Source organism: Hemitrygon akajei, chromosome 16 (genome assembly GCF_048418815.1).
Source record: "Hemitrygon akajei chromosome 16, sHemAka1.3, whole genome shotgun sequence".
In the NCBI taxonomy this organism is placed as follows: Eukaryota; Metazoa; Chordata; class Chondrichthyes; order Myliobatiformes; family Dasyatidae; genus Hemitrygon; species Hemitrygon akajei.
In genome coordinates, this window is record NC_133139.1 from 90839660 (window position 1) to 90863896 (window position 24237).

General features: G+C 44.1%; 1 protein-coding gene across 4 annotated transcripts in view; it reads right to left on the reverse strand.

Moving 5' to 3' along the window:
- Positions 1-24237, reverse strand: part of LOC140740420 (glutamate--cysteine ligase regulatory subunit-like) — a 40792-nt gene that overhangs the window by 4877 nt on the left and 11678 nt on the right. The window contains exons 3-6 of one of the 4 annotated variants that reach the window (XM_073069565.1): positions 20086-20134; positions 17604-17660; positions 12071-12273; positions 5409-5526 (exon numbers count right to left, since the gene is read on the reverse strand). In XM_073069565.1, the coding sequence (XP_072925666.1) occupies positions 5409-5526; positions 12071-12273; positions 17604-17660; positions 20086-20134 (427 nt within the window). Of the gene's footprint in view, positions 1-5408; positions 5527-12070; positions 12274-17603; positions 17661-20085; positions 20171-24237 lie in introns of all 4 variants that reach the window. The other 3 variants (XM_073069564.1, XM_073069563.1, XM_073069566.1) reach the window with 3 other exon arrangements.

Sequence of the window (24237 nt, forward strand, 5' to 3'; positions counted from 1 at the left end):
AATCAAAGATAGCAGGCAACAGACATTATAGAAAGAACAGGCAGAAGATGAGATTTAATCACAGAAAGTGACATGAGTTACAGGGCAACAGGGGTGTGGGGCAGTTAAAACAGAAAGCAACAAATACTGGACTGAGAGCCTTGTATTTGAATGCACGCAGCATAAGGAAGAAATAGATGATGTTGAAATTCAGCTACAGATTGGCTAATATAAAACTCTGAAACTTGGCTAAAGGATGGCTGCCATTGGGAGCTGAACGTCCAAGGATATATGGATTATTGGAAAGATAGGTTAGTAGGCAGAGGGGTGGTGTGGCCCTGTATATAAGAAATAATCTTAAATCATTAGAAAGGGATGGCATAGGATTGGAAGATGTAGAGTCTCTATGGGTTGAGTTAAGAAATGGTAAGGGTAAAAGGACCCTAATGGCAGTTGTATACAGGCGTCCGAACAGCAGCCGGGATGTGGATTACAAATTACAGCAGGAGAGAGAAAAGGCGTGTCAGAAGGGCAATGTCATAATAATCGTTGGGGATTTTAACATGAAAGTGTATTGGGAAAACCAGGTCAGTACTGGACCTCAAGAGAGAGAATTTGTAGAATGTCTAAGGGATAGCTGTTTAGAACAGCTTGTTGTTGAGCCCACTAGGGGATCGCTGTGCTGGATTGGGTGTTGTGCAATGATCTGGAGGTGATAAGAGAGCTTAAGCTGGAGGAACCCTTAGGGAACAGTGATCACAATATGACCGAGTTCACTTTGAAATTTGAGAATGAGAAACTAAATTCCAATGTGTCGGTATTTCAGTGGAATGAAAGGAATTACAATGGCATGAGAGGGGAACTGGCCAAAGTTGACTGGAAAGGGATATCTGTAGGAAGGACAGCAAAGCAGCAATGGCTGGAGTTTCTGCGAAAAATGAGGGAAGTGCAAGACAGATATATTCCAAATAAGAAGAAATTTTCAAAGGGAAGAAGGACACTACCGTGGCTGACAAGTGAGCCAAAGTAAAAGCAAAAGAAAGGGCATACAGGAAAGCCAGAGGTAGTGGGAAAATAGAGGATTGGGAAGCTTTTAAAAACTTGCAGAAGGAAACTAAGAAGGTCATTAGGAAGGAAAAGATGAATTATGAAAAGAAGCTGATGACTAATATCAAAAGCTCTTTTAAGTATATAAAGGGTAAAAGAAAGTCGAGGGTAGATATAAGACCAAGACAAAATGACGCTGGAGATATTGTAATGAGAGATATAGAGCTGGCAGAGGAACTGAATGCATATTTTGCATCAGTCCTCACAGTGGAAGACACCTGCAGTATATCGGATATTCAAGAGTGTCAGGGAAGTGAAGTTTGTGCAGTGAAAATTACGATTGAGAAAGTGCTCAGGGAGCTTAATGATCTGAGGGTGGATAAATCTCCTGGACTTGCTGGAATGCACCCTCAGGTTCTGAAGGAAATAGCTGAAGAGATTGCAGAGGCATTAATGATGGTCTTTCAAGAATCTATAGATTCTGGCATTGTACTGGATGACTGGAAAATTGCAAATGTTACTCCACTACTTAAGAAGGGTGGGAGGCAGCAGAAAGGAAACTATAGACCTGTTAGCCTGACATCAGTGGTTGGGAAGTTGTTGGAATCGATTGTTAGGGATGAGATTACAGAGTACCTGAAGCACATGACAAGATAGGCCAAAGCCAGCATGGTTTCCTGAAAGGAAAATCCTGCCTGACAAACCTACTGCAATTCTTTGGGGAAATTGCAAGCAGGGTAGACTAAGGAGATACAGTAGATGTGGTGTATTTGGATTTTCAGAAGGCCTTTGACAAGGTGCCACACATAAGGCTGCTTAGCAAGATAAGAGCCCATGGAATTACAGGGAAGTTACTAGCATGGGTGGAGCATTGGCTGATCGGCAGGAAACAGAGAGTGGGAATAAAGGGATCCTATTCTGGCTGGCTACCAGTAGAGTTCCACAAGGGTCGGTGTTGGGATCGTTGCTTTTTATGATGTATGTCAAAGATTTGGACTATGGTATTAATGGATTTGTGGCTAAGTTTGCCGGTGATACAAAGATAGGTGGAGGAGCAGGTAGTGTTGAGGAAACAGAGAGCCTTCAGAGAGACTTAGATAGTTTAGGGGAATGGGCAAAGAAGTGGCAAATGAAATAAAATGTTGGAAAGTATATGGTCATGCACTTTGGTGGAAGATATAAACGGGCAGACTATTATTTAGATGGGGGGGAGAATTCAAAATGCAGAGATGCAAAGGGACTTGGGAGTCCTTGTGCAAGATACCCTAAAGGTTAACCTGTGAAGAAAGCGAATGCACTGTTGGCATTCATTTCTAGAGGTAGAGAATATAAAATCAGAGATGTGATGTTGAAGCTCTATAAGGCACTTGTGAGACCACACTTGGAGTAATGTGTGCAGCTTTGGGCTCCTTGTTTTAGAAAGGATATACTGACATTGGAGAGAGTTCAGAGAAGATTCACAAGAATGATTCCAGGAATGAAAGGGTTCCCATGTGAGGAACGTCTTGGTCTGTATTCCCTGGAGTTCAGGAGAATGAGGGGGGATCTCATAGAAGCATTCCAAATATTAAAATGCCTGAACAGATTAGAAATGGCCAAGTTATTTCCCTTGGTCGCGGATTCTAGGACAAGAAGCACGACTTCAGGATTGAAGGACGTCCATTTAGAACAGAGATGCAGATAAATTACTTTAGTCAGAAGGTGGTAACTCTGTGGAATTTTTTGCCATGAGCTGCTGTGGTGGCCAAGTCATTGGGTGTATTTAAGGCAGAGATGAATAGCAGGGCTTCAAAGGTTATGGGGAGAAGGCAGGGGAGTGGGGATGACTGGAAGAATTGGATCAGCCCATGATTGAATGGCAGAGCAGACTCAATGGGCTGAATGGCCCATTTCTGCTCCTATATCTTATGGGAAAAACTTCAGTGAAATATTGTTTCCCATATAAACCAGCTAGTACTACATGACTGAACCTTGGGGCCCACTATTCCTGCCACACGCAGGTGGGACGAGACAGAAGATCAGCTCAGTGTGGACAACATGGGGCAAATAGGCTGTTTCTATGCTGTAGTACTCTATAACTCAATGAATAAAAATATTTTATATCAGTTTTAATAATGGCTACATAATCATATAAATTTGATACTAACAGGTGCAGATTATCATTTCTAACATTGATGGACTTTGTAGAAATTTAAGAGATTATTGCAATCTCCTAACCCATGATATAAATAATGGAAAGAATTAATAAGCAACACACACAAAATGCTGGAGAGCTCAGCAGGCCAGGCAGCATTTACCGAAAAGAGTACAGTCGACGATTCGGGCCGAGACCCCTCAGCAGGACCGGAGGAAAACAGATAATGAGTCAGAGGTAGAAGATGGGGGAGGGAGGGATGTAGGAAGGAACACAAGGTGGTAGGTGAAACTGGGAGGGGGGAGGGGTGAAATGAAGAGCTGAGAAGTTGATTGGTGACAGAGATACAGGGCCGGAGAAGGGGGAGTCTAATAGGAGAGGACAGAAGGCCACGAAAGAAAGAAAAAGGGGGAGCAGCACCAGAGGAAGGCAACGGGCAGGCAAGGAGATGAGGTGAGAGAGGGAAAAGGGGATGGAGAATAGAGAAGTGAGGGGGGGCTTTACCGGAAGTTTGATAAATCAAAATTCATTCCATCAGGTTGGAGGCTATCCAGACAGAATATAAGTTGTTACTCCTCCAACTTGAGTGTAGCCTCATCACAACAGTCGAAGAGGCCGTGGATTGAAATGTTGGAATGGGAATGAGAAGAGGGATTAAAATGTGTGGCCACTGGGAGATTTCATTTTTTCTGCCGAGCACCTATACTCCATCCACCAGAAAAAAATGGGTTTTCACTAATAAAGTTGATAATTCAGGTGACATTATACAGCAAGAGGCAAGGTTTACTTGGGAATTGCTTGGTTGAACCTGCAGCAGAGATAACCTCACTTAGAAAAGTTGTACAGAATTATGAATTCAAGAATGAAGAGGCTATTGCCTTTCTGATTTGGCATGTGAATCAGGGATGGACATGTTAAGTGAGCAGTGGTGGGAGATTCAGAGGCAGAAGGCTAAGCTCCAATAATATAGTCTAGCGTGATTGATCGGCACTTCTACACTGTTGCTGCTGGTCACTGTAAACTTGAAAGGATAATCAGCCTGATTAATCTGCATTCGGTTGCATTGCAGCTTCATTAAATTGCAGTTACGTCACATCTTGAGTATATAATTGCCCCACTAGAGGAAGGATCTGAAGGTGCGGTGAGGGTGCAGAGGAGATTCACCAGGGTACTGCCTGGTTTAAAGGGCCTGTGCTACAAGAAGAGGTTGGGTAGTTTTTCCTGGATCATTAAAGGCTGCAGGGAGACCTAACACATAGCGTACAAAGCTAGTAGTTTTAAAAGATTCAAAAGTTCAAAGTATATTTGTTATCCAAGTACGTATGCAGTATACAACCCTGAGATTCATCTTCCCCACACAAAACAAAGAAAAACAGAGGAACCCGTTCAAAGAAAAACATCAGCTGACACCCCACACAAAGAAATTGCATAAACAGCAACAAAAGATGAGTGAAAAACATAGAATATAAAACACAGAATCAAGAGTCCATGCATATTCAGTTCAGTTCAGTGTTGGCTATCTGCAGCCTGACCTGATTCAAAATTGCCCCAAATAGCAACAAAAAAAGGAGTGACCAGAAATCAGAAGCACATCACAGTGTGAACTACAGAGTCTAATCCACAAGCCACATTGATTAAACCCTTTACAGCAGAGGCGTAATGTCCAGTTCCAATGCATGCCCATTTAAGGTGTGAGGGGGTAAATTCAAAGGAGGTGTGTAGGGCAGATTTTTTCACATAGAGGGTGGTGAGTTACTGGTGTAGAGGCAAATATGCAGAGGTGTTTAACAGGTTCTTAGCTAAGCAGAAACATTGTGTAGGGATGTAGACATTGTGTAGGCAAAAGAGATTACTTTAGATTAGGCATTTAGTTGCTGGATGAATTAGTATAGTGTTAAGTCATGGGCCAGTGGTGTACTATTGTAGTGCTGAAATGTACTGCTTTATGTTCTATGAATGTTGTCCAGGATATCATGGTGGACTTCCACAAGTTTCTGTGGGATTCCCTGCATCCCGTAGACCCAGCAGATGCAGAGTCAATTGAAAATCTCAATGTCACCTCCAAGAGGAAATGTACAAATTCACTTATCGTGCATGGGTACGTCCACCCCTGTGTTGAAGTGGGGCTTGAACCAATGAACTCCTGGACCACAGTGTGCTCCTGCTTCTGTCAAGTTGATCCAAAAGTGACAACACAGCAGAGCAGAATGAGAAGGATGCCAAATAGGAAGAGTTTTAGTTATTTCACCTGGAGGGTCATTGTGAGTCAACAATTGGATGCCGTTTTCATTGGCGAATGCAGTCAGTTCAGGTGGTATTACACAGCAAGAAGCAAGGTTGACTTGGCAACTGCTTGGTTGGACCTGCTGCAGAGACAACCTTGGTTAGAACAGTTGTAAAAGACAGCTGGCAACAGTGAGATTCACACTTGCTTTTTTTCCCATTCATTTCAATTCTCTTCCCAGTTTTTCACCTACCCTTCTGCTAACATGGTCAGCATGGGAATAATGGGCCAAATAGTCTGCTTCTCCGCTGTATGACTTTGAACTATCAGTTGGTGGAAATTCTAACTATCTGGTACCTGGTCCAAGTGGCCACTCTTTAGCTGACAAGCTGTTCCACTGTAAAGGCCATCTGGTCAGACCAGACCATGGATGTAGACCAAAACTCATCCACATCTCCAGCCAATTTCAGGCACATGTTGACAATAAGACCATAAAGCCATAAGAAATAGGAGCAACGTTAGGCCATTGACCCATAGAGCCTGCTCTGTTATTCCATCATGGCTGACTGATTTTCCCACTCAACCCCATCCTCCTGCCTTTGACCCATAACCTTCGATGCTCTGACAAATCAAGAATCTATTAGCCTCCATTTCAAATATATCCAGTGACTTGTCCTCCACAGGCATCTGTGGTGATGAATTCCACAGATTCACCACCATCTGGCTAAAAAAATTCCTTCTCATCTCTGGTCAAAATGGACAGCCCTCTATTCTGAAGCTGACTCCTCCACTCTAGGAAACATCCTCTCTACATCCAGTCTACCTGGGCCTTTCCATATGTGATAGGTTTCAATGCAATCCACCCCCCCCCCCCCCCGTTCCTCTAAACTCTCATGAGTACAGGCTCAGAGCTGTAAGAAGTTCCTTATATGATAACTCTTTCATTCATGGAATCATTCTCGTAAACCTCTTCTGGACCCTCTCCAACGTGTTCACGTTGGAGTGTATAAGATGATGAGAGGCATTGATCACGTGGATAGTCAGAGGCTTCTTCCCAGGGCTGAAATGGTTGCCAGAAGAGGACACAGGTTTAAGGTGCTGGGGAGTAGGTACAGAGGAAATATCAGGGGTAAGTTTTTTTACGCAAAGAGTGGTGAGTGCATGGAATGGGCTGCCGGCAGCAGTGTTGGAGGCGGAAACGATAGGGTCTTTTAAGCGACTTTTAGATAGGTAAAAATAGAGGGCTATGGGTAAGCCTAGTAATTTCTAAGGTAGGGACATGTTTGCCACAACTTTGTGGGCTGAAGGGCCTGTATTGTGCTGTAGGTTTTCTATGTTTCTATGTTTTTTCTTACATAAGGGGCTCAGAACTGCTCACAATACTCCAAGTGTGGTCTGAGCAATGCTTTGTAAAGCCTCATCATCACATCCTTGTAGTGTGAGCTCTCTGCAGCTTTACTGGAAGCTAGTTTGTCTGACCCATCAATTAACCCATGAGATTTAGATCTTCATGGTTTCCTTCCTGATCCTGCATTCTTTTCATTTTATGTCAGCAATTCAACGGGCAATTTGAAAACTCCTACAAGTACTGATCTGATAAAAGGAAACTTTAAAACTCCTGCATGCTCTATGTAATTTGGCACATAGTTAGGTGAATGTGAGCTGTCTTTTTAACATGGCTGGGGAACCAGTAATTTAGAGGGCATAGGTTTAAAATGGGGGTAGAGAAATTTGGTTATCAGCCCGAGAGTCAACTTTTTCACTCAGGGGATGGTAAGTACATGGAATGAACAGCCAGACTAAGTGGACAAGGCACATCTATTAAGTTGAGTTTAAAAGCTGTTAGATACTTGGATAGGAAGATTTAGAGGGACAAAGATGAGCTAATGGGACCAGCTGAGATGGAATTCTTGGCTGGCATGGAAGAGTTGGGCTGAAGAGCATATCTTGTGTTGTTTGACTCTGTGACTCCACCATCCTATGTTTCAGCCATTTCCCCACATTTGCAATCTCCCATATAATTCCTATACCAGCCCTGACCTTCGCCATATGTCGAGGAAAGGGATTAAGCTTGAGGATGGTGGGGGGGGGGGGGGGGGGGGGTGGGTGTTAGAATCATGAGGAGAGCATGATTTAAAAAAAAACAGAATGGGTCTACCCCTTTATACAGTAGATCAGTAAAGTCCCCCGATTGTATAGGTGCCAATCATCTGAATCATTTGAGAGGCAATGTGAGGCATTTGAGAGGATTGTTTGGTACTCTGAGCAATGAGGAACCAATTGTATTGTGCTAATGTTTAAATTCCGGAAACAATGTCTGGAGACCGGCTAACCTAGTGTGATTAGATTTACTGTATAAATTGGAAATGTAACTTCGCATTTGGGAGACGTGCGGATTAGCTCCCCGTGAATTCACAAAATGAAGGTGGTAACTAGCTTTGAGGTCTTTGCCTACTTTGTGTTTAATCTGTACTAAATTCTCTAGCTCCATACATGAACAAAACTGGTCCCCATAGGCAGCCATGCTTCATTTGCCTCGGACTGCAACCTTTCTCCTATAAATCTTTGCCTTTGCCTCCTGTAGGATGCTTCTTAAACCCACCTCACTGACCAAGCATCATTTGATAACGTAAACCCATGGGAAATGTTTGCCAACATAATGATGGAAGCTATAGCTGCTTTGTATGTACAGATTTGCTTGGGGATGTTTTTATCACAGGATCATTGCATTGTACAGCACAAGAATAATCCCTTACAACCTATCCCATCCATGCAGGCATGATATTGTTCCCATTTGCCTGCATTTTGTCCATATACCCCTACATTTCGATCTAAATTCCTTTCAAAAACTGTAATTGTATCTTCCTCAATCATTTGCGTCGACAATTTGATTCAGGCATTTACCATCCTCCATGTGTAAACTTACCCATCAGATCTCATTTATGTTGCTCCTCTCCATATTAAACCTGTTCCCCAGTTCTAGACTCACCCGCCCTGCGTAAAAGATTCTACCTACCCTATCTATCCCCCTCATAATCTTATAAGCCTCGTAAAGTCACCCCTTAGACTCCAGTGAATAACAACCCAACATAAACAACCTCTAGCCCGCCATTCCTGATGAATCTCTTCTGCACTGCATTGTTACCACATCCTTTCTGTGGTGTGGCAAACAGAACTGTGCATAATGCTCCTAAATTCAGATTACAACTGCAACATGTGGTCACACCTCTTATACTCCATGCCTTGGCCTACGAAGGCAAGAGTACCAAATGGCATTTTTACTGCATTGTCTACACACGTCATCATTATGAAGAACAATGAAATTGCTCTCCAAGGCCTCTCTTTAATTAAATGCTCCGAAGGATCCTGCCATTTACAGCACGTCCTAGTGGAATTTCCCCTCCCAAAGTATCTCAGATATCTGTACTAAATTCCATCTGCCAATGCTCCACCTAACCTTCCCTCTGATCTATGACCCACTGTATCCTCAAACAACCTTCTTTAGTATCTATAATTCCACTGATCATTGTGTCATCTACAACCTTACTGCCACCCCTACATGCTTATCAACTCATTCACCACACCTCTCTCCCTCCTACTACCCAGCCAATTATGGGCTCTTTTTTCATGAAGAACCTTCTCCCCGATTCATACTGAAATCGCTTACCGCTTATTCTGAATGTGTTGACTAGGGGCTTAATCTTGAAATGTTAACTCTGTCTCTCTTCACGGATGCTGGTTGACCTGCTGAGTATTTCCAGCATTTTTCTTTGCTTTTTGTTTCTGAAACTGTTCCTCCTGCTCTAGACCCCTCAGTTGATGGAATGATTTTTCCTATCAAGTGCTTTAAGAAATGTCTAAGCTTTGATGAGATCTTCTTATTCCTCCAAACTAGAATGGGACCTAAACACGTGAACTGTAATGATACAGGAATATAGCCTAATTGGAATAAGATTTGGTTTATTATGATTACATGTATCAAGATTCAGTGAAAAAAATTGTCTTGCATACTCTTTCTACAGATCAAATCATTACATAGTGCATTGAGGTAGAACAAGGTAAAATTATAACAATGGAGAATATAAAGTGTCAAAGCTACAGAGAAAGTGTGGAGGAGGTAGAAAAAAAGGTCCAAGATTATAATAAGGTCGATCATGAGGTCAAGAGTCCATCTTATTGTATGAGGGACCATCATAGAAATGGTCTCTCATGCTTCTGAGTCCTGGGAAGTGGACATTCTTGGCATTGATTAGAAGAAGGTAAAGTCCCAGCTACGATATGAGGTGGCTTGTACTGACAAGCTCAGCAATTATTGTGCATCGTTAGTGTAGCAGAACATAGAACACAGAGCGAAGAATGCAGGACACAGAACATAGCAGAGTACAGCACAGGAACAGGCCCTTCACTAGATAATGATTGATTGGCGAGGATGTGGACTTATTTTGAGGGACTTTAAGGTGTTCCTAGATTCTGTTTACTCTTTTTATTGCTGTTTTTGAGCAGTTTGGACTGGGGCACCAGTGTGTGCAGCCTGCAGTGGGCTAGCGACACAGTGCTGAATTGAACTGAATACCGCTGGACTCCTGGTTTGATGTTTGCTACTCTGTGTGTTGTCCCCTTGCTTTTTGCACATTGTGTTTGATGTTTTCAAAACGGGTTCCATGGTGTTTCTTTGTTTCATGGCTGGCTGCGGCAGGATGGATCTCAGAGTTGTATTCTGTATATATGTACTTTGAATCTTTGAATGCTGTGGTGAAATAATTATACCAGTAATTAAACATCTAACTAAACAAATCCCTTCTACCTACACATGAGTGATATCCCTCCATTCTCTGCACGTTCCTGTGCCAATCTAAGAGCCTCTTAAACCCTTGTCATGCTGGCCTTCACAGCTACCCCTGGCAGGACACCTGGGATCTGGTTTGCTTGGGCATCATCCTGGGTAGGGAGGGAACTGGGAATCATGAGCCTCGTGAGGGCACACAGCACAGAAGCACTGGTGGTTCAAGTACTCCTCTTGGTGCATCATAAGTGTTGTAAGTGTCTGTACTCCACCTCCCTGAGTGCAGCCTCACTGAAGGAATGCGTCAGGAGCTCAGCTCCTCTTTCACATAAAGGGCCTCTACAGCCTGGACTTTATATAGGCATCCATTAGTCCCATGAGACCATGGATTTGCGCCTTGGAAGGTTTCCAGGGCTCAGGCCTGGGCAGGGTTGTATGGGAGACCGGCAGTTGCCCAAGCTGCAAGCCTTCCCCTCTCCACGCCACCGATGTTGTCCAAGGGAAGGGCTCTAGGACCCAAGCAGCTTGGCACCGGTGTCGTCGCAGAGCAATGTGTTGTTAAGTGCCTTGCTCAAGGACACAACATGCTGCCTCAGCTGAGGCTCGAGCAAATGACCTTCAGATCACTAGACTGATGCCTTATCCACTAGACCATGCGCCAATACAGCCTGGACTAGCAGCCTTCAAAAGAGCAGTCTCTTATAGATGTAATGAAAGTCAAAATTGAGCTTATTGCCATAAGCACAATAATATGCGAGCACTAGTGGAATGAAAAACTTGCAACAGTATCATAGAACCACAGCATCAGATAAGCAACATTTACAGTACAAGAAAAAACATAAACATAAGTTATACACAATTTATACGAGAAAGAACACAATTAGAATTTATAAAAAAGGAAACAAGGTCTATTTTAGTGTTATGTGATCATAGTGTTGCCATAGTGTGGTAGAGATTAGAGTTTATGATGGTTGGTTCATGAACTGAGTGGTTGAAAGGAAGTACCTAATCCTCAGCCTGGGACTTCAGGGTTCTGTGTCAGCCTTAAAGCAACAGTAATTCTGCAACAGCAGATACTGCCACAGATTATCACCAAATGAATGATCAAATGAATGGCAGCTAAAAGTCAATGTTATTGGCGTACCTGGCCAGACCAGGTAAGGATGAAAATTTCCTTCCCCCAGATCATCAGTGCACTTTGGCATGATTGATACTACTTTTTTATATCTATTCTAATCTTACTTGATTACTAAATGTCCAGAGTTGCCATTCAAACTTCTGATAACAGATTAATGTTCAAGATTTCTAGGCACATAGGAAGAAATTTATCCACCACACTGTGGCAGATTGGAACTGGTTTATTATCATGCCATGCATCAAGACAGAGTGAAATGCTTTTTCCGTGCATCAAGTTAGTAACAACAAAAACAGAATGAAGAACATAGTGGTTCAGTTACAGAGAAACTACTGTGCAGGGAGTCAGATAAGAACCACAATGAGGTAGACTGGGAAATCAAGAATTCATCTTCAGTGTACGAGCATTCAAGAATCAGAATCAAAATCAGGTTTGTTATCACTCACATGTGAAATTTGTTTTTTTGCAGCAGCAGTACAGTGCAGGACATGAAAACTGCTATCAGTTATGATAGATAGATAGATAGATAGAGAGAGAGATTGATAGATAAATAGATCATGAATCTGATAAAAGCTGGACAGAAGCTGTCCTGGAGCCTAGTGGGACATGTTCTCAAGTCTTTGTATCTTCTGCCCAATGGGAGAAGGGAGAAGAAAGAATGAATGAGATGGGAAGGGACATGTAGTGTTAAGAAACATGTTTCCCTGTGTGTGGAAGTGTGGTGTCAACAATTGAGCAAGGTAAGAAGGAGAATTTGGGGGTTCGCACCTGTACATTTAGGCAAAATGTCTCCAGCATCTCCCGGTCCATGTCTGACACTCCGATTGATGTGACCATCTGCTCTTGGACCAGGGACTCCAGCTCCTCCCAAGGGGGCAGCAAGACTTCCAGGGAGTGGCATTTCCCTCCTGGCAGTTGTGGCAGAGCCAGGATTACGGAATCTAGTTGGGACACTCCCAGCTGTAAGCAGGCTGTGATTGAAGGGAGAAGCACGTCAATTCATCCTCTACTCTCTCCATTCTGATCTGAAGGAGGATGGATTAGTTGGACTTCAGGTATCGATTTGAAAATTCTCAGCTGTGAATTCCCCCCTCCCTGGTTATCCCACTTCCTCATTCTGGCTTTCTAAGCAGTGCCTTAAGATATCTGCTCTCTGCTGAACTTACTGCATGTTCCTTCCCCTATGGGGCTGTTCAACTTTGTATTCCAATACAATAATGGAGATACAAGAGACTGCAGATTTGAAATATTGAGTGAAAAATGAGGTGTTGGAGGAACTCAGCAGATCAGAGAGCATCTGAGAAGGAAGTAGACAGTCGACGTTTCAGATTAATACCGGACTGAAAGTTAAAGATGCAATAGCCAATATAAAGAGATGGAGGAAAGGAGTGGCACAAGACCGCTGGTGAGAGGTGATAGTGAGGTGACGGGCAGATGGAGGAGGGGTGAGTGGGTCCTGAATTGCACGGATAGCTTCACTCACCTCAAATGTGAACTGATTCGGCAATCTACAAACTCACTTTCAAGGAGTCTACAAATCATTTTAGAACATAGAAAAATAGAAAACCTACAGCACAATACAGGCCCTTCAGCCTACAAAGCTGTGCCAAACATGTCCTTACCTTAGAAATTACCCAGGGTTACCCATAGACCTTTATTTTTCTATGCTCCATGTATCTATCCAGGAGTCTCTTAAAAGACCTTATTGTATCCGCCTCCACCACCATCGCTACCAGCCCATTCCACACAATCACCACTCTCTGCGTAAAAAACTTACCCCTGAATTCTCCTCTGTACCTACTTCCTAGCATCTTAAAACTGTGCCCTCTCGTGATAGCCATTTCAGCCCTGGGAAAAAGCCTCTGACTATCCACACGATCAATGCCTCTCATCATCTTATACACCTCTATCAGGTCACCTCTCATCCTCCGTCGCTCCAAGGAAAAACAGCTGAGTTCACTCCACCTAATCTCATAAGGCATGTTCCCCAATCCAGGCAACATCCTTGTAAATCTCCTCTACACCCTTTCTATGGCTTCCACATCCTTCCTGTAGTGAGGTGAGCAGAACTGAGCACAGTACTCCAAGTGGGGTCTGACCAAGGTCCTATATAGCTGCAACATTACCTCTCAGCTCTTAAACTCAATCCCACGATTGATGAAGGCCAATGCACCTTCTTAACAACAGAGTTATTTTCTCAGTGGTATTCTTTTGATTTGCACAATTTTTCTTCTTTATCATATTGGTGATTTTCCAGTCTTCATATTTTATTATTTCATTGAGATACAGCACAGAATTAGCCCTTCTAACCTTCAAGCCCTGGCACTCAGCAATCCACTGATCTTAATCCTAGCCTATTCGCAGGACTATTTACAATGACCAATTAACCCACCAGTCGGACTGTGGGAGGAAACCGGAGCACCCGCAGGAAATTCATGAAGTCACGGGGAGAACGTACAAACTCTTTACAGGTAGTGAGGGAATTGAACCTGGGTCGCCTGTACTGTAAAGCATTGTGCTAACCACTACACTACCGGTTACGTATAGCTTTTTACAAATTCTATTGCATTTCTTTATTTTTCGTAAATGCCTGCAGGAAAATGAATCTCAAGCTAGTACTGTATAACCATATAACCATATAACAATCACAGCATGGAAACATCTTAATCTCACCTAGTCCCACCTACCCGCACTCAGCCCATAACCCTCCACTTCTTTCCTGTCCATATACCTATCCAATTTTACCTTAAATGACACAACTGAACTGGCCTCTACTACTTCTACAGGAAGCTCATTCCACACAGCTATCACTCTCTGAGTAAAGAAATACCCCCTCATGTTTCCCTTAAACTTTTGCCCCCTAACTCTCAAATCATGTCCTCTTGTTTGAATCTCCCCTACTCTCAATGGAAACAGCCTATTCCACGTCAACTCTATCTATCCCCCTCAACATTTTAAATACCTCGATCAAATCCCCCCTCAACCTTCTACGCTCCAATGAATAGAGACCTAACTTGTTCAACCTTTCTCTGTAACTTAAGTGCTGAAACCCAGGTAACATCCTAGTAAATCAAAATGTGGTAATGTGGTATGTGGTAATGTATTCTATATGAACCTTGACAGTAAATTTACTTTGACTTAACCTTGATAGTGACAGAGGCTGGGGAGAGGTGAAATGTGGAGATGACAAAGGGCTGTCGATGATGAAATCAAATAGGAAAGAAAGATGGAGCATGGATTCAGAGGAGAGAGGTGGGGAGATCAGATGGGATCAGTGGGAGGAGCGTGTTGGTGATGGACAGATGGAGTGGGTGGAGGAGTGGAAGGAAACAAGTGGATAAAATCTCTGGCAGTGAATCGTACCATAATGTACATGGAGAATTGTCTAATTGAAAGACAAGGAGCTCAGTGGCACAGTCAGTGGAGCTGCCGTCTCATGACTCCAGTGACGTGTGTTCAGTTTTGAGCTCTGGAGCTGTCAGTGTGAAGTTTTCTCCATGACCACCCCGTGTTCCCGTTTCCTCCCACTGGGTTGGTAGGTTAATAAGCCTGGATTGTAGGTGAGAGGCAGAATCTGGGAACTTTGGGCATAATCAATGGAATTCGTGCAGCTTTAGGGTCAATGGTTATGGACAGCAGATCAAGGAGATGAACCTGTGCTTAGCTTTGAACATCCACTGTAAACTGAGCCTGGTGTGGATGGGGGCAAGGGAATCAGGGGACAGTTTTGGGCCATTGAGGGAGAGAATATGTCTCAGAGGGATGCAGGGGAATAGGACAAAAGATGAAGTCCAACAGTCCAAAGATGTACGGATTAATGGATTAATTAGTCACATGGATGTAATTGGGTGGCGTGGTCTTGTTGTGCTGGAAAGGGCCTTCACTGAAGCAAGAAGAGAGCATGTCCTGGGTAGCAGGGTCTCTGTAGACAGATGCTGATTTCCTGCAACAGTGATCTGTGCAGATGCGCTCAGTGGGCTTCACCTGTGGACTATGCCATATCCACTACATTTTAGGGCCATTGATGTTTCTATATCAGGCTGTGATGCACTCAGTCAATATACTCTCCACCACAAATCTACAGAAGTTTATTTTAGACGTCATGCTGAATCTTCGCAAATTTCTAAGGAAGTACGTGCTGGCACAAGGACAGAACCTCTAAAATGATGACACCGAGGATTTTAAAGTTGCCGACCTTCTCCACCTCTGATCCTCCGATGTGGGCTGGCTCACGGACCTCCAGTTTCCTCCTCCTGAAGTCAATAATCAGCTCATAGGTCTTGCTGACATTGTTGTGACTCCACTCAGCCAGATATTCAATCTCCCTCCTATATGCCGATTTGTCACCATCTTTGATTCAGCCTTTGACAGTGGTGTCATCAGCAAACTTAGATATGGCATTGGATCTCCGCTTAGCTTCACGGTTATAAGTATTCAGTGAGTAAATCAGGGGTCTAAGCTCACAGCCTTGTGGTGCACTGGTGCTGATGGTGATTGTGGAGGAGCTGCTGTTGCCAATCCTAACTGACTGAGGCTTGCAAGTGAAGATATTGAGGATCCAACTGCACAAGGAGGTCTTGAAACTTATTGATTAGTTTTGAGGGAATGATGGCATTGAGTGCCAAGCTGTAGTTGATAAAGTGCATCCAGATGTCCACATGCTGCAGGGTTGACTGAGATGGCATCTGCTGCGGACCTGATGATCCATTAGGTGATTGAAGAGGATCCAAGTTGCTTCTTCATCACCACCCTCTCGAAGCACTCATCGCAGTGGATGTAAGTGCTACAAAATGATAGTTGTTGAGGCAGGTTGCCATATTCTTCTTAGGCACTGGCAAGATTGAAACCTGCTTGAAGCAAATGGGTGCCTCAGGCTGCCAAAGTGAGAGGTTAAAGCTATCGGTAAACCTCACCCTCCAGCTGATCAGCACAGGTCTTTAGAAATCGGCTAGATCCCTGTTTGGGCCGGATGCTTTCCAAGCATTCACCATCCTGAAGGACGCTTTCACTTTGGCCTCAGGGACTGAAATTGCAGTGTCATGAGGGCTGTGGGCGTTTGTGAAGGATCCTCCAAGTTTTGATCATCAAAACATGCACAAAGCTCATCTGGGAGCAAAATCTTGTCGCCTGTGTCGCCTAGTTTCACTGTAAGAGATGACAGGTTCAAGCCCTGACTCAGCTGTCGAGCAGCCGTAAGTGATTGAAGTTTGAATCTTTGTGAAGTGAAGTAGGCCGAGGTGCAGGAACAACCAGGCATGTGGGGCCAAACAGCTTACTCCCACTTCTGACTATAGTTCTGAGGATTTGGTGCATGGCCACAGAGGGGTGATGATGTGGGACGAATGTAGGAATGGATGAGGGCACGGCTGCAAGAGTAAATGTGCACAGAAAGCTCCCACAAACATGCCAAGCCCCCACAAATCTGTCTTCAGCCATACTGGAAGCTGGGCCAGGGCAGCATGGTGCCAGAGGAGCGAGTGCTGCGGCCTCGTGGCTGGAGGGCTTGACCCCGACCTTGAGGGCTGTTTGCATCTTCTCACCGCGGCTGTGTGGGTTTCACTTGCTTCCCCTCTGTCACGGATGAGCTGGCAGATTCATTGGCTGTGGTAAATTGTCCTTTCGGTATGCAGCCGGCAAAAAGGAACACCCAAAGGAGTCGGTAGGAATATGAGAGAGTGAATAGTTAGGAGGGATACAAGGAGAAGGAGAGATTGCTCCATGGGAGTAGGCATGGATCTGGCAGGCTAAAAAATCTGTGTTGGAAAGATTTACAAAAGTGTGAACACACAGTCTGTTGTGAAATGGAGTTAACAATGGCCAGGAATCGATTTCAGGTTAATGTAAAACCAAGCTACTAGTGGAGTTCTCTGTCACAACAGGGGAGCACACATCCTGAATGAAGAAAGGCTGTTTTAACCCCAAGTTCTCCACAGGCGGGGTCACAAGGCCACAAGCTCTTCAGTATCTTTAGCAGGAAACAAGGCTCCATGGTGTCCAATTGCCTGCTTCAAATCTTACCAAGCTTACAATGCAGCAGAAAATCTTTCAGCCCATCATCTCCATCTGCCCCAGTCAACAGCCACCCATCTGAGTCTCAGCTTCAAGGACCAGCTCTGTAGGGCACAGCAGTCTCAGTGTAATTCATTGCCATAGAGTACAGTACAGAAACAGGCCCTTCAGCCCATCTAGTCTATGCTGAAGCCATTTAACTTGTAATTCCCCTGGTATTAGGAGTCCCAATCCATTCAACAATAAGATTTACTTGTTCTTCTCTTGGAGTGTCAAAGTTGGTCCCACCTACCTTCAGTTGCAGCCTCTTTGATGATTCCAGGTTCATATCTGTAGATGAATAGTTTGGCTGAAAAACACAAGAAGGTCAGTGGTTATTCATACAAACAAGCTCTACTGTCATAAGTTCTCCAAACCCTATCTGACACCTGAGAAATGAGATGAACAAAATACTTCTTCTTTTGGCCATATTGAAAACAATGGGCTGAATGGACTCTCTTCCATCATGGATCTCATTGATTCCAGTATCCCTCAGGACCTTCCAGCTCCATCATTGATGGTCTTGCTACTAAACTTAGAGATTTGGGGACCTGTTTAAAAGGTAAGGCATGGCAATTTAATACAAAGATGGGGGAGTTTTTAGCCCCCCCACCCCCCCGAAGGTTTGAAGTCTTTCTGAAAGAATGGTGGTCATGGTTTTTCAATATGTTTAAGGCAAAGGTAAATGCTGGATGGTTGTTGGGAAACAATGGGGTGGGAAATGGGAATAATCTATTAAGGCAGCACAGCGATTAGTTCTAAACACGAGATTCTGTAGAACCAGAGTAACCCACACAAAATGCTGGAGGAACTCAGCAGGTCAGGCAACGTCTCTAGAAAGGAATAAACAGTTGATGTTTCAGGCTGAGGCACTTCATCAGGACTAGAAAGAAAGGGAGAAGGAACCAGAATAAGAAGCTGGGGGCATGGGAAGGAGTACAAGCTGGAAGGTGATAGGTAAAAGAACCCTTAGGTAGGCAGATGGATAATAGAAAGATGGAGGACTATAACGGAGGGGAGGGGATTGTTAGATTGATTTTAGAGTAGATTAAAGAGTTGGTACAACATGGTTTGAAGAAGGGTCTGTACTGTGCGATAATGTTCTATGATCTAACCTCCACCAGCCAGGCATGCATTTAAATTATACAGAAGAAACTAGACAGATATTAAGAGATCACTATTCCCCGATATGGGGTAGTCACTATATCGTACACAAATACTAAGGGATCACTGACCCCTGGTATGGGGTAGTCACTATATTTTACACAGATACTTAGGGATCACCAACTCCCGGTGTAGATGCAATGATGTAAGGTAACGAGTTCCTGCACTGATTAAAGTAATTCTGGGATCAGCTTGGCTTCGCTGCACAAGTCCAATTAAAAGTTATTTTAATGAGTAAATTTCAGAACAGATATCTTCGAGCTTCCATCCTAACGGATTTGTTTAAAACCACAATTAGGATACAGTAACCAGATACCCAAACATACAGCATTCTCCATACTGCACCTTAATTGGTGATAATTATTCAAATCATAGCTTTAACCAATGTTGCTCTACCCCCCGACTGCCCCCCCCACCCCTAGCTGAATAGTGTTGGCCATAGAGTCTTTGAAAACTACACCACACAAATAGGCCCTTCGGCCTATCTAGTCCATGCTGAACAATTTAAACTGCCTAGTCCCATCAATTTGCTCCTTGACCATAGCCCTCCATATCGTATAACCATATAACCATCACAGCACGGAAACAGGCCATCTCGGCCCTTCTAGTCCGTGCTGAACGCTTACTCTCACCTAGTCTCACTGGCCTGCAATCAGCCCATAACCCTCCATTCCTTTCCTGTCCATATACCTATCCAATTTTACCTTAAATGACAATACCGAACCTGCCTCTACCACTTCTACTGGAAGCTCTTTCCACACAGCTACCACTCTCTGAGTAAAGAAATTCCCCCTTGTGATACGCTTAAACTTTTGCCCCCTAACTCTCAACTCACGTCCTCTTGTTTGAATCTCCCCTACTCTCAATGGAGAAAGCCTATCCACGTCAACTCTATCTAACCCCCTCATAATTTTAAATAACTCTATCAAGTCACCCCTCAACTTTCTACGCTCCAAAGAATAAAGACCTAACTTGTTCAACATTTCCCTGTAACTAGTGCTGAAACCCAGGTAACATTCTAGTAAATCTTCTCTGTACTCTCTCTATTTTGTTGACATCTTTCCTATAATTCGGTGACCAGAACTGTACACAATATTCCAAATTCGGCCTTACCAATGCCTTGTACAATTTTAACATTACATCCCAACTCCTATACTCAATGCTCTGATTTATAAAGGCCAGCATACCAAAAGCTTTCTTCACCACCCTATCCACAATGAGATTCCACCTTCAGGGAACTATGCACCATTATTCCTAGATCACTCTGTTCTACTGCATTCTTCAATGCCCTACCATTTACCATGTAATGCCCTACCATTTACCATTTGTGTACCTATCCAAATCTCTCTTACTTGTTGAAATCAAAATCACACTTGAATTACAATCGAATGCACTGGCAGCTCATTCCAAACTCTCACCGTCCTCTGAATGGTGATGAACTCTTTATGACTGGATGGAAAGGACTCTCTCTGAACCAATGCTAGGAAGGCCTATCATAAACTACAAGCAGTCAGAAGAACTCTGCCCAGATCTCATAAATCCACCAAGAGCTCCTTGTCAGAGAGACCTACCTGTTATTTTGATATCTTCTCTCTCTTCAGGTCTAATCTTCTCATGATCCTGCGTGAGGTTGCAAACAACATGTTCTGCTAGCCTCTGGCAAAATTAACAAGAGAAATGAGATGATGTTAAATATTAAAGGGAAGAGCAGCTTTATTAGTTGAGGGTTCTACAGAGTCTAATTGCTCATGGGGTCAATGCTGACAAAGCCTACATTGACCGTCCATCCCTCATTGCCCTGGGGAAGGCGATGTTGATCAGACTTCTGGAACCAAAGCAATCTGTTTAGTGAAGGTGCCTCCAAAGTGCTGCTCCAGGATTTAATATAATGATGTCAAAATAGCAACCAGAGCAGAAACAGTGAAGGAGGACATTCAGCCCATCTAGTCTGCCTCTAGCTCTTGGGAGAAACAGCCTGCCAGTCCCATTGTCCAGATTTTCTCTGTAACTTTCCAAATCAAGTTGAAGCCTCTGCATCCATTGGCCAGCACATGATTTTCCAAATCTTCTGCCATCATCAATAGGATCCCACACCAAGCAAGTCACCCTCCCTCCCGCCCATTTTCTGCTTTCTTCAGGGATCACTCCCTACGTGACTCCATTGTGCACTCGTCCCTTCCCACGTCCCTCTCCTGACACTTATCCTTGCAGAACAAGTGCTCCACTTACCCCTATACCTCCTCCTTCACTACAATCCAGGTACCCAAACAGTCCTTCCAAGTGAGGCGACACTCCACCTGTGAGTCTCGTGGGGTCATCTACTCTGTCCGGTGCTCCTGGTGTAGTCTCTTGTATATCGCTGAGACCGCTTCACTAAGCACCTACATTCCATCCGCCTGAGAAAGCGGGATCTCCCAGTGGCCACAAATTTTAATTCCACTTACCATTGCCATTCTGATATGTCAGTCCATGGCCTCTATAGTCGTAGTGAGGCCACACTCAGGTTGGAGGAGCAACACCTTTTATCCTGTTTGGGTAGCCTCCAACCTGATGGCATGAACATCGATTTCGATTTCTCAAACTTCCGGTAATGCTTCCCCCCCACACCCCGCTTCATCATTCCCCATTCCCTTATCCCTCTCTCACTTTATCTCCTTACCTGCCCATCTCCCTCGGGTGCTCCTCCCCCTTTTCTTTCACCCATGGCCTTCTGTCCTCTCCTATCATATTCCCCCTTCTCCAGCCCTGTATCTCTTTCAGCAATCAACTTCCCAGCTCTGTGCTTCACCATATCCTCCTCCCAGTTTCATCTATCACCCTGTGTTTCTATCTCCCCTTCCCCCACCTTCTAACACTGACACCTCACAAACACTGACAACCAGATCTATAGCCAAGAAAGCCCAGCAACATCTCTACTTTCTGTGAAGGCTGAGGAAAGTCCATCTCCCACCTCCGCCCCCATCCTCACCACATTCTACAGAGGTTGTATTGAGAGCACCCTGAGCAGCTGCATCACTGCCTGGTTCAAAAATTGACCATCTCGGATCGCAAGACCTTGCAGCGGATAGTGAGGTCAGCTGAGAAGATCATCGGGGTCTCTCTCTTCCCGCCATTACAGACATTTACACCACATGCTGCATCCGCAAAGCAAACAGCATTGTGAAGGACCCCACGCACCTCTCACACAAACTCTTCTCCCTCCTGCCGTCTGGGAAAAGGCTCCGAAGCATTCGGGCTCTCACGACCAGACTGTGTAACAGTTTCTTGCCCCAAAGCCATAAGACTCCTCAATTTCCAGAGTCTAGTCTGACACCAACCTACACACACACACACACACACACACACACACACACACACACACACACACACACACACACACACACACACACACACACACACACACACACACACACACACACACACACACACACACACACACTCTCTCTCTCTCTCTCTCTCTCTGCTGAACACCACTTCACTGCCTTTGCAATTTTTGCTCAGTTATTTCTCAATTCCTGCTAAAACATTGTGTACATTTACATTATTTATTACATATTATATTGTAATTTGCCCTTTATTGTGCCTATTGTCTTGTTTATTAATTATTGTACTGCCTTGCACTGTTTTGTGCACTTTATGTAGTCCTGTGTAGGTCTGTAGTCTAATGTAGTTTTGTGTTGTTTCATGTAGCACCATTGTCCTGGAGGGACATCGTTTCGTTTTTACTATGTACTGTACCAGCAGTTATGGTTGAAATGACAATAAAAGTGACTTGAACTTGAACTTGAACTTGAAGAGAAAGTCTACAGATGCTGGAAATCCAAGCAACACCCACAAAATGCTGGAGGAACTCAGCAGGCCAGGCAGCATCTAGGAAAAGAGTGCAGTTGACGTTTTGGGCCGAAACCCTTCAGCAGGACTGGAAAAAAGAAGCTGAGGAGTAAATTTAAAAGGTGGAGGGAGAGGAGAGAGAAAGACAAGGTGCTAGGTGAAACCTGGAGGGGGAAGGATGAGATTAAGAGTTGGGGCATAAATTGGTAAAAGAGACAGAAGGCCATGCAAGAAAGACAAGTGGGGAGGAACACTGGAGGGAGGCGATGAGCAGGCCAGGAGATCAGATGAGATAGGGGAAAGGGGGTGGAAATGGTGAAGGAGAGGGAAGAGAGGAGGGGCATTACCAGAAGTTTGAGAAATCAACCCTCACACCATCAGGTTGGAGGCGATCCAAATGGAATATAAGGTGCTATTGCTCCAACCTAAGTGTGGCCTCATCACGACAGTGGAGGATGCCATGGATGGATATATCGGAATGGGAATGGGAAGTGGAAATAAAATGGGTGGCCACTGGGAGATCACACATTTCTGGCAGATGGAACGTAGGTGCTTGACGAATCAGTCTCCCAGTTCACATCAGGACTGTTTGGGGACCTGAATGGTAGTGAGGGAGGAGGTGTCGGGGCAGGTGTAGCACTTGTTCCGCTTGCAAGGATAAGTGTCAGGAGGGAGATCAGCGGGGAGGGACAAATGAACAAGGGAATCATTTCGGGAGTGATCCCTGCGGAAAACAGAAAGTGGATGGGGGGGGGGGAGTGATAGATAGAGACAGTGAGATCGAGAAAGGGTAGGAAAGTTGGGAACTCTAACTCCTCATCTTTTTTCTCCATTCCTGCTGAAGGATCTCAGCGTGAGACATCGACTGAACTCTTTCCCATAGATGCTGTCTGGCCTGATGAGTTCCTCCAGCATTTTGTGCGTGTTGCTTGGATTTCCAGCGTCTGCAGATTTTCTCATGTTCAAGTTCCACACATACATCTACAGCTAAATGAAAGAGCATTCCTCTGGAGCCAAGGTGCAGAATACAGTACATATAGTCACATACACAACATCTAATTACAATCTAGCACATAAAGTCACAAAATACTATTAGCATGAGTGGCATGGCGAAGATTGACAGGTTGACATAAAGTGTGAGGTGCATGTTTATATAAGACAATATAATGTTACTGGCAGAGTTATAATAAAATGAACAGTCATATAAATAGATCATAAGACCATTCAATACAGGAACAGAATTTTGTCATGTGGTCCATTAAGGCTGCTCTGACATTCAAGCGTCTGATTTTTTTCAACCCAATTCTCCCAATTGCTCTCCATAACCTTTAGCCCCCTTACCAATCAAAAATCTATCAATCACTGCATTAACTACAGCCTCTACAGTCTTCTGTTGCAATGAATTGTGTTGATACACCATAAAGGAAGTTCTTGTGTTGATGTTCGGAAAAAAAATGTGGAAGAAAACATTCAAAGAGGAACTCGTGTCCCATAAGAAAGCAGCAAGATCAAGGACCCACACCATCCAGGACATGCTCTCCCTCGCTGCTTCCATAGGGAAAGAGAAACAGCATCTTTGGGTCCCACACCACGAGGTTTAGGAACAGTTATTCCCCTTCAACTATCAGGCTCCTGAACCAGCATCGACAACTTCACACACCTCAACACTGAACTGATTGCACGGCATACAGACCCACTTTCTGTCGTAGTATGAACTGGCAACATCGGAACACAAGTGCAGAGGGAAGACAGGCTCTGATGCAGAGACAGTGACGAGAGTTTAGTCTTAATAATTCCAAAAGAATATCGGTGACTTGGCCAAGTCACACAGCAAGAAGTAACATTCTCAAAACCAGGACCTTGCGATAATCAAGCATCACAAATAATACAAG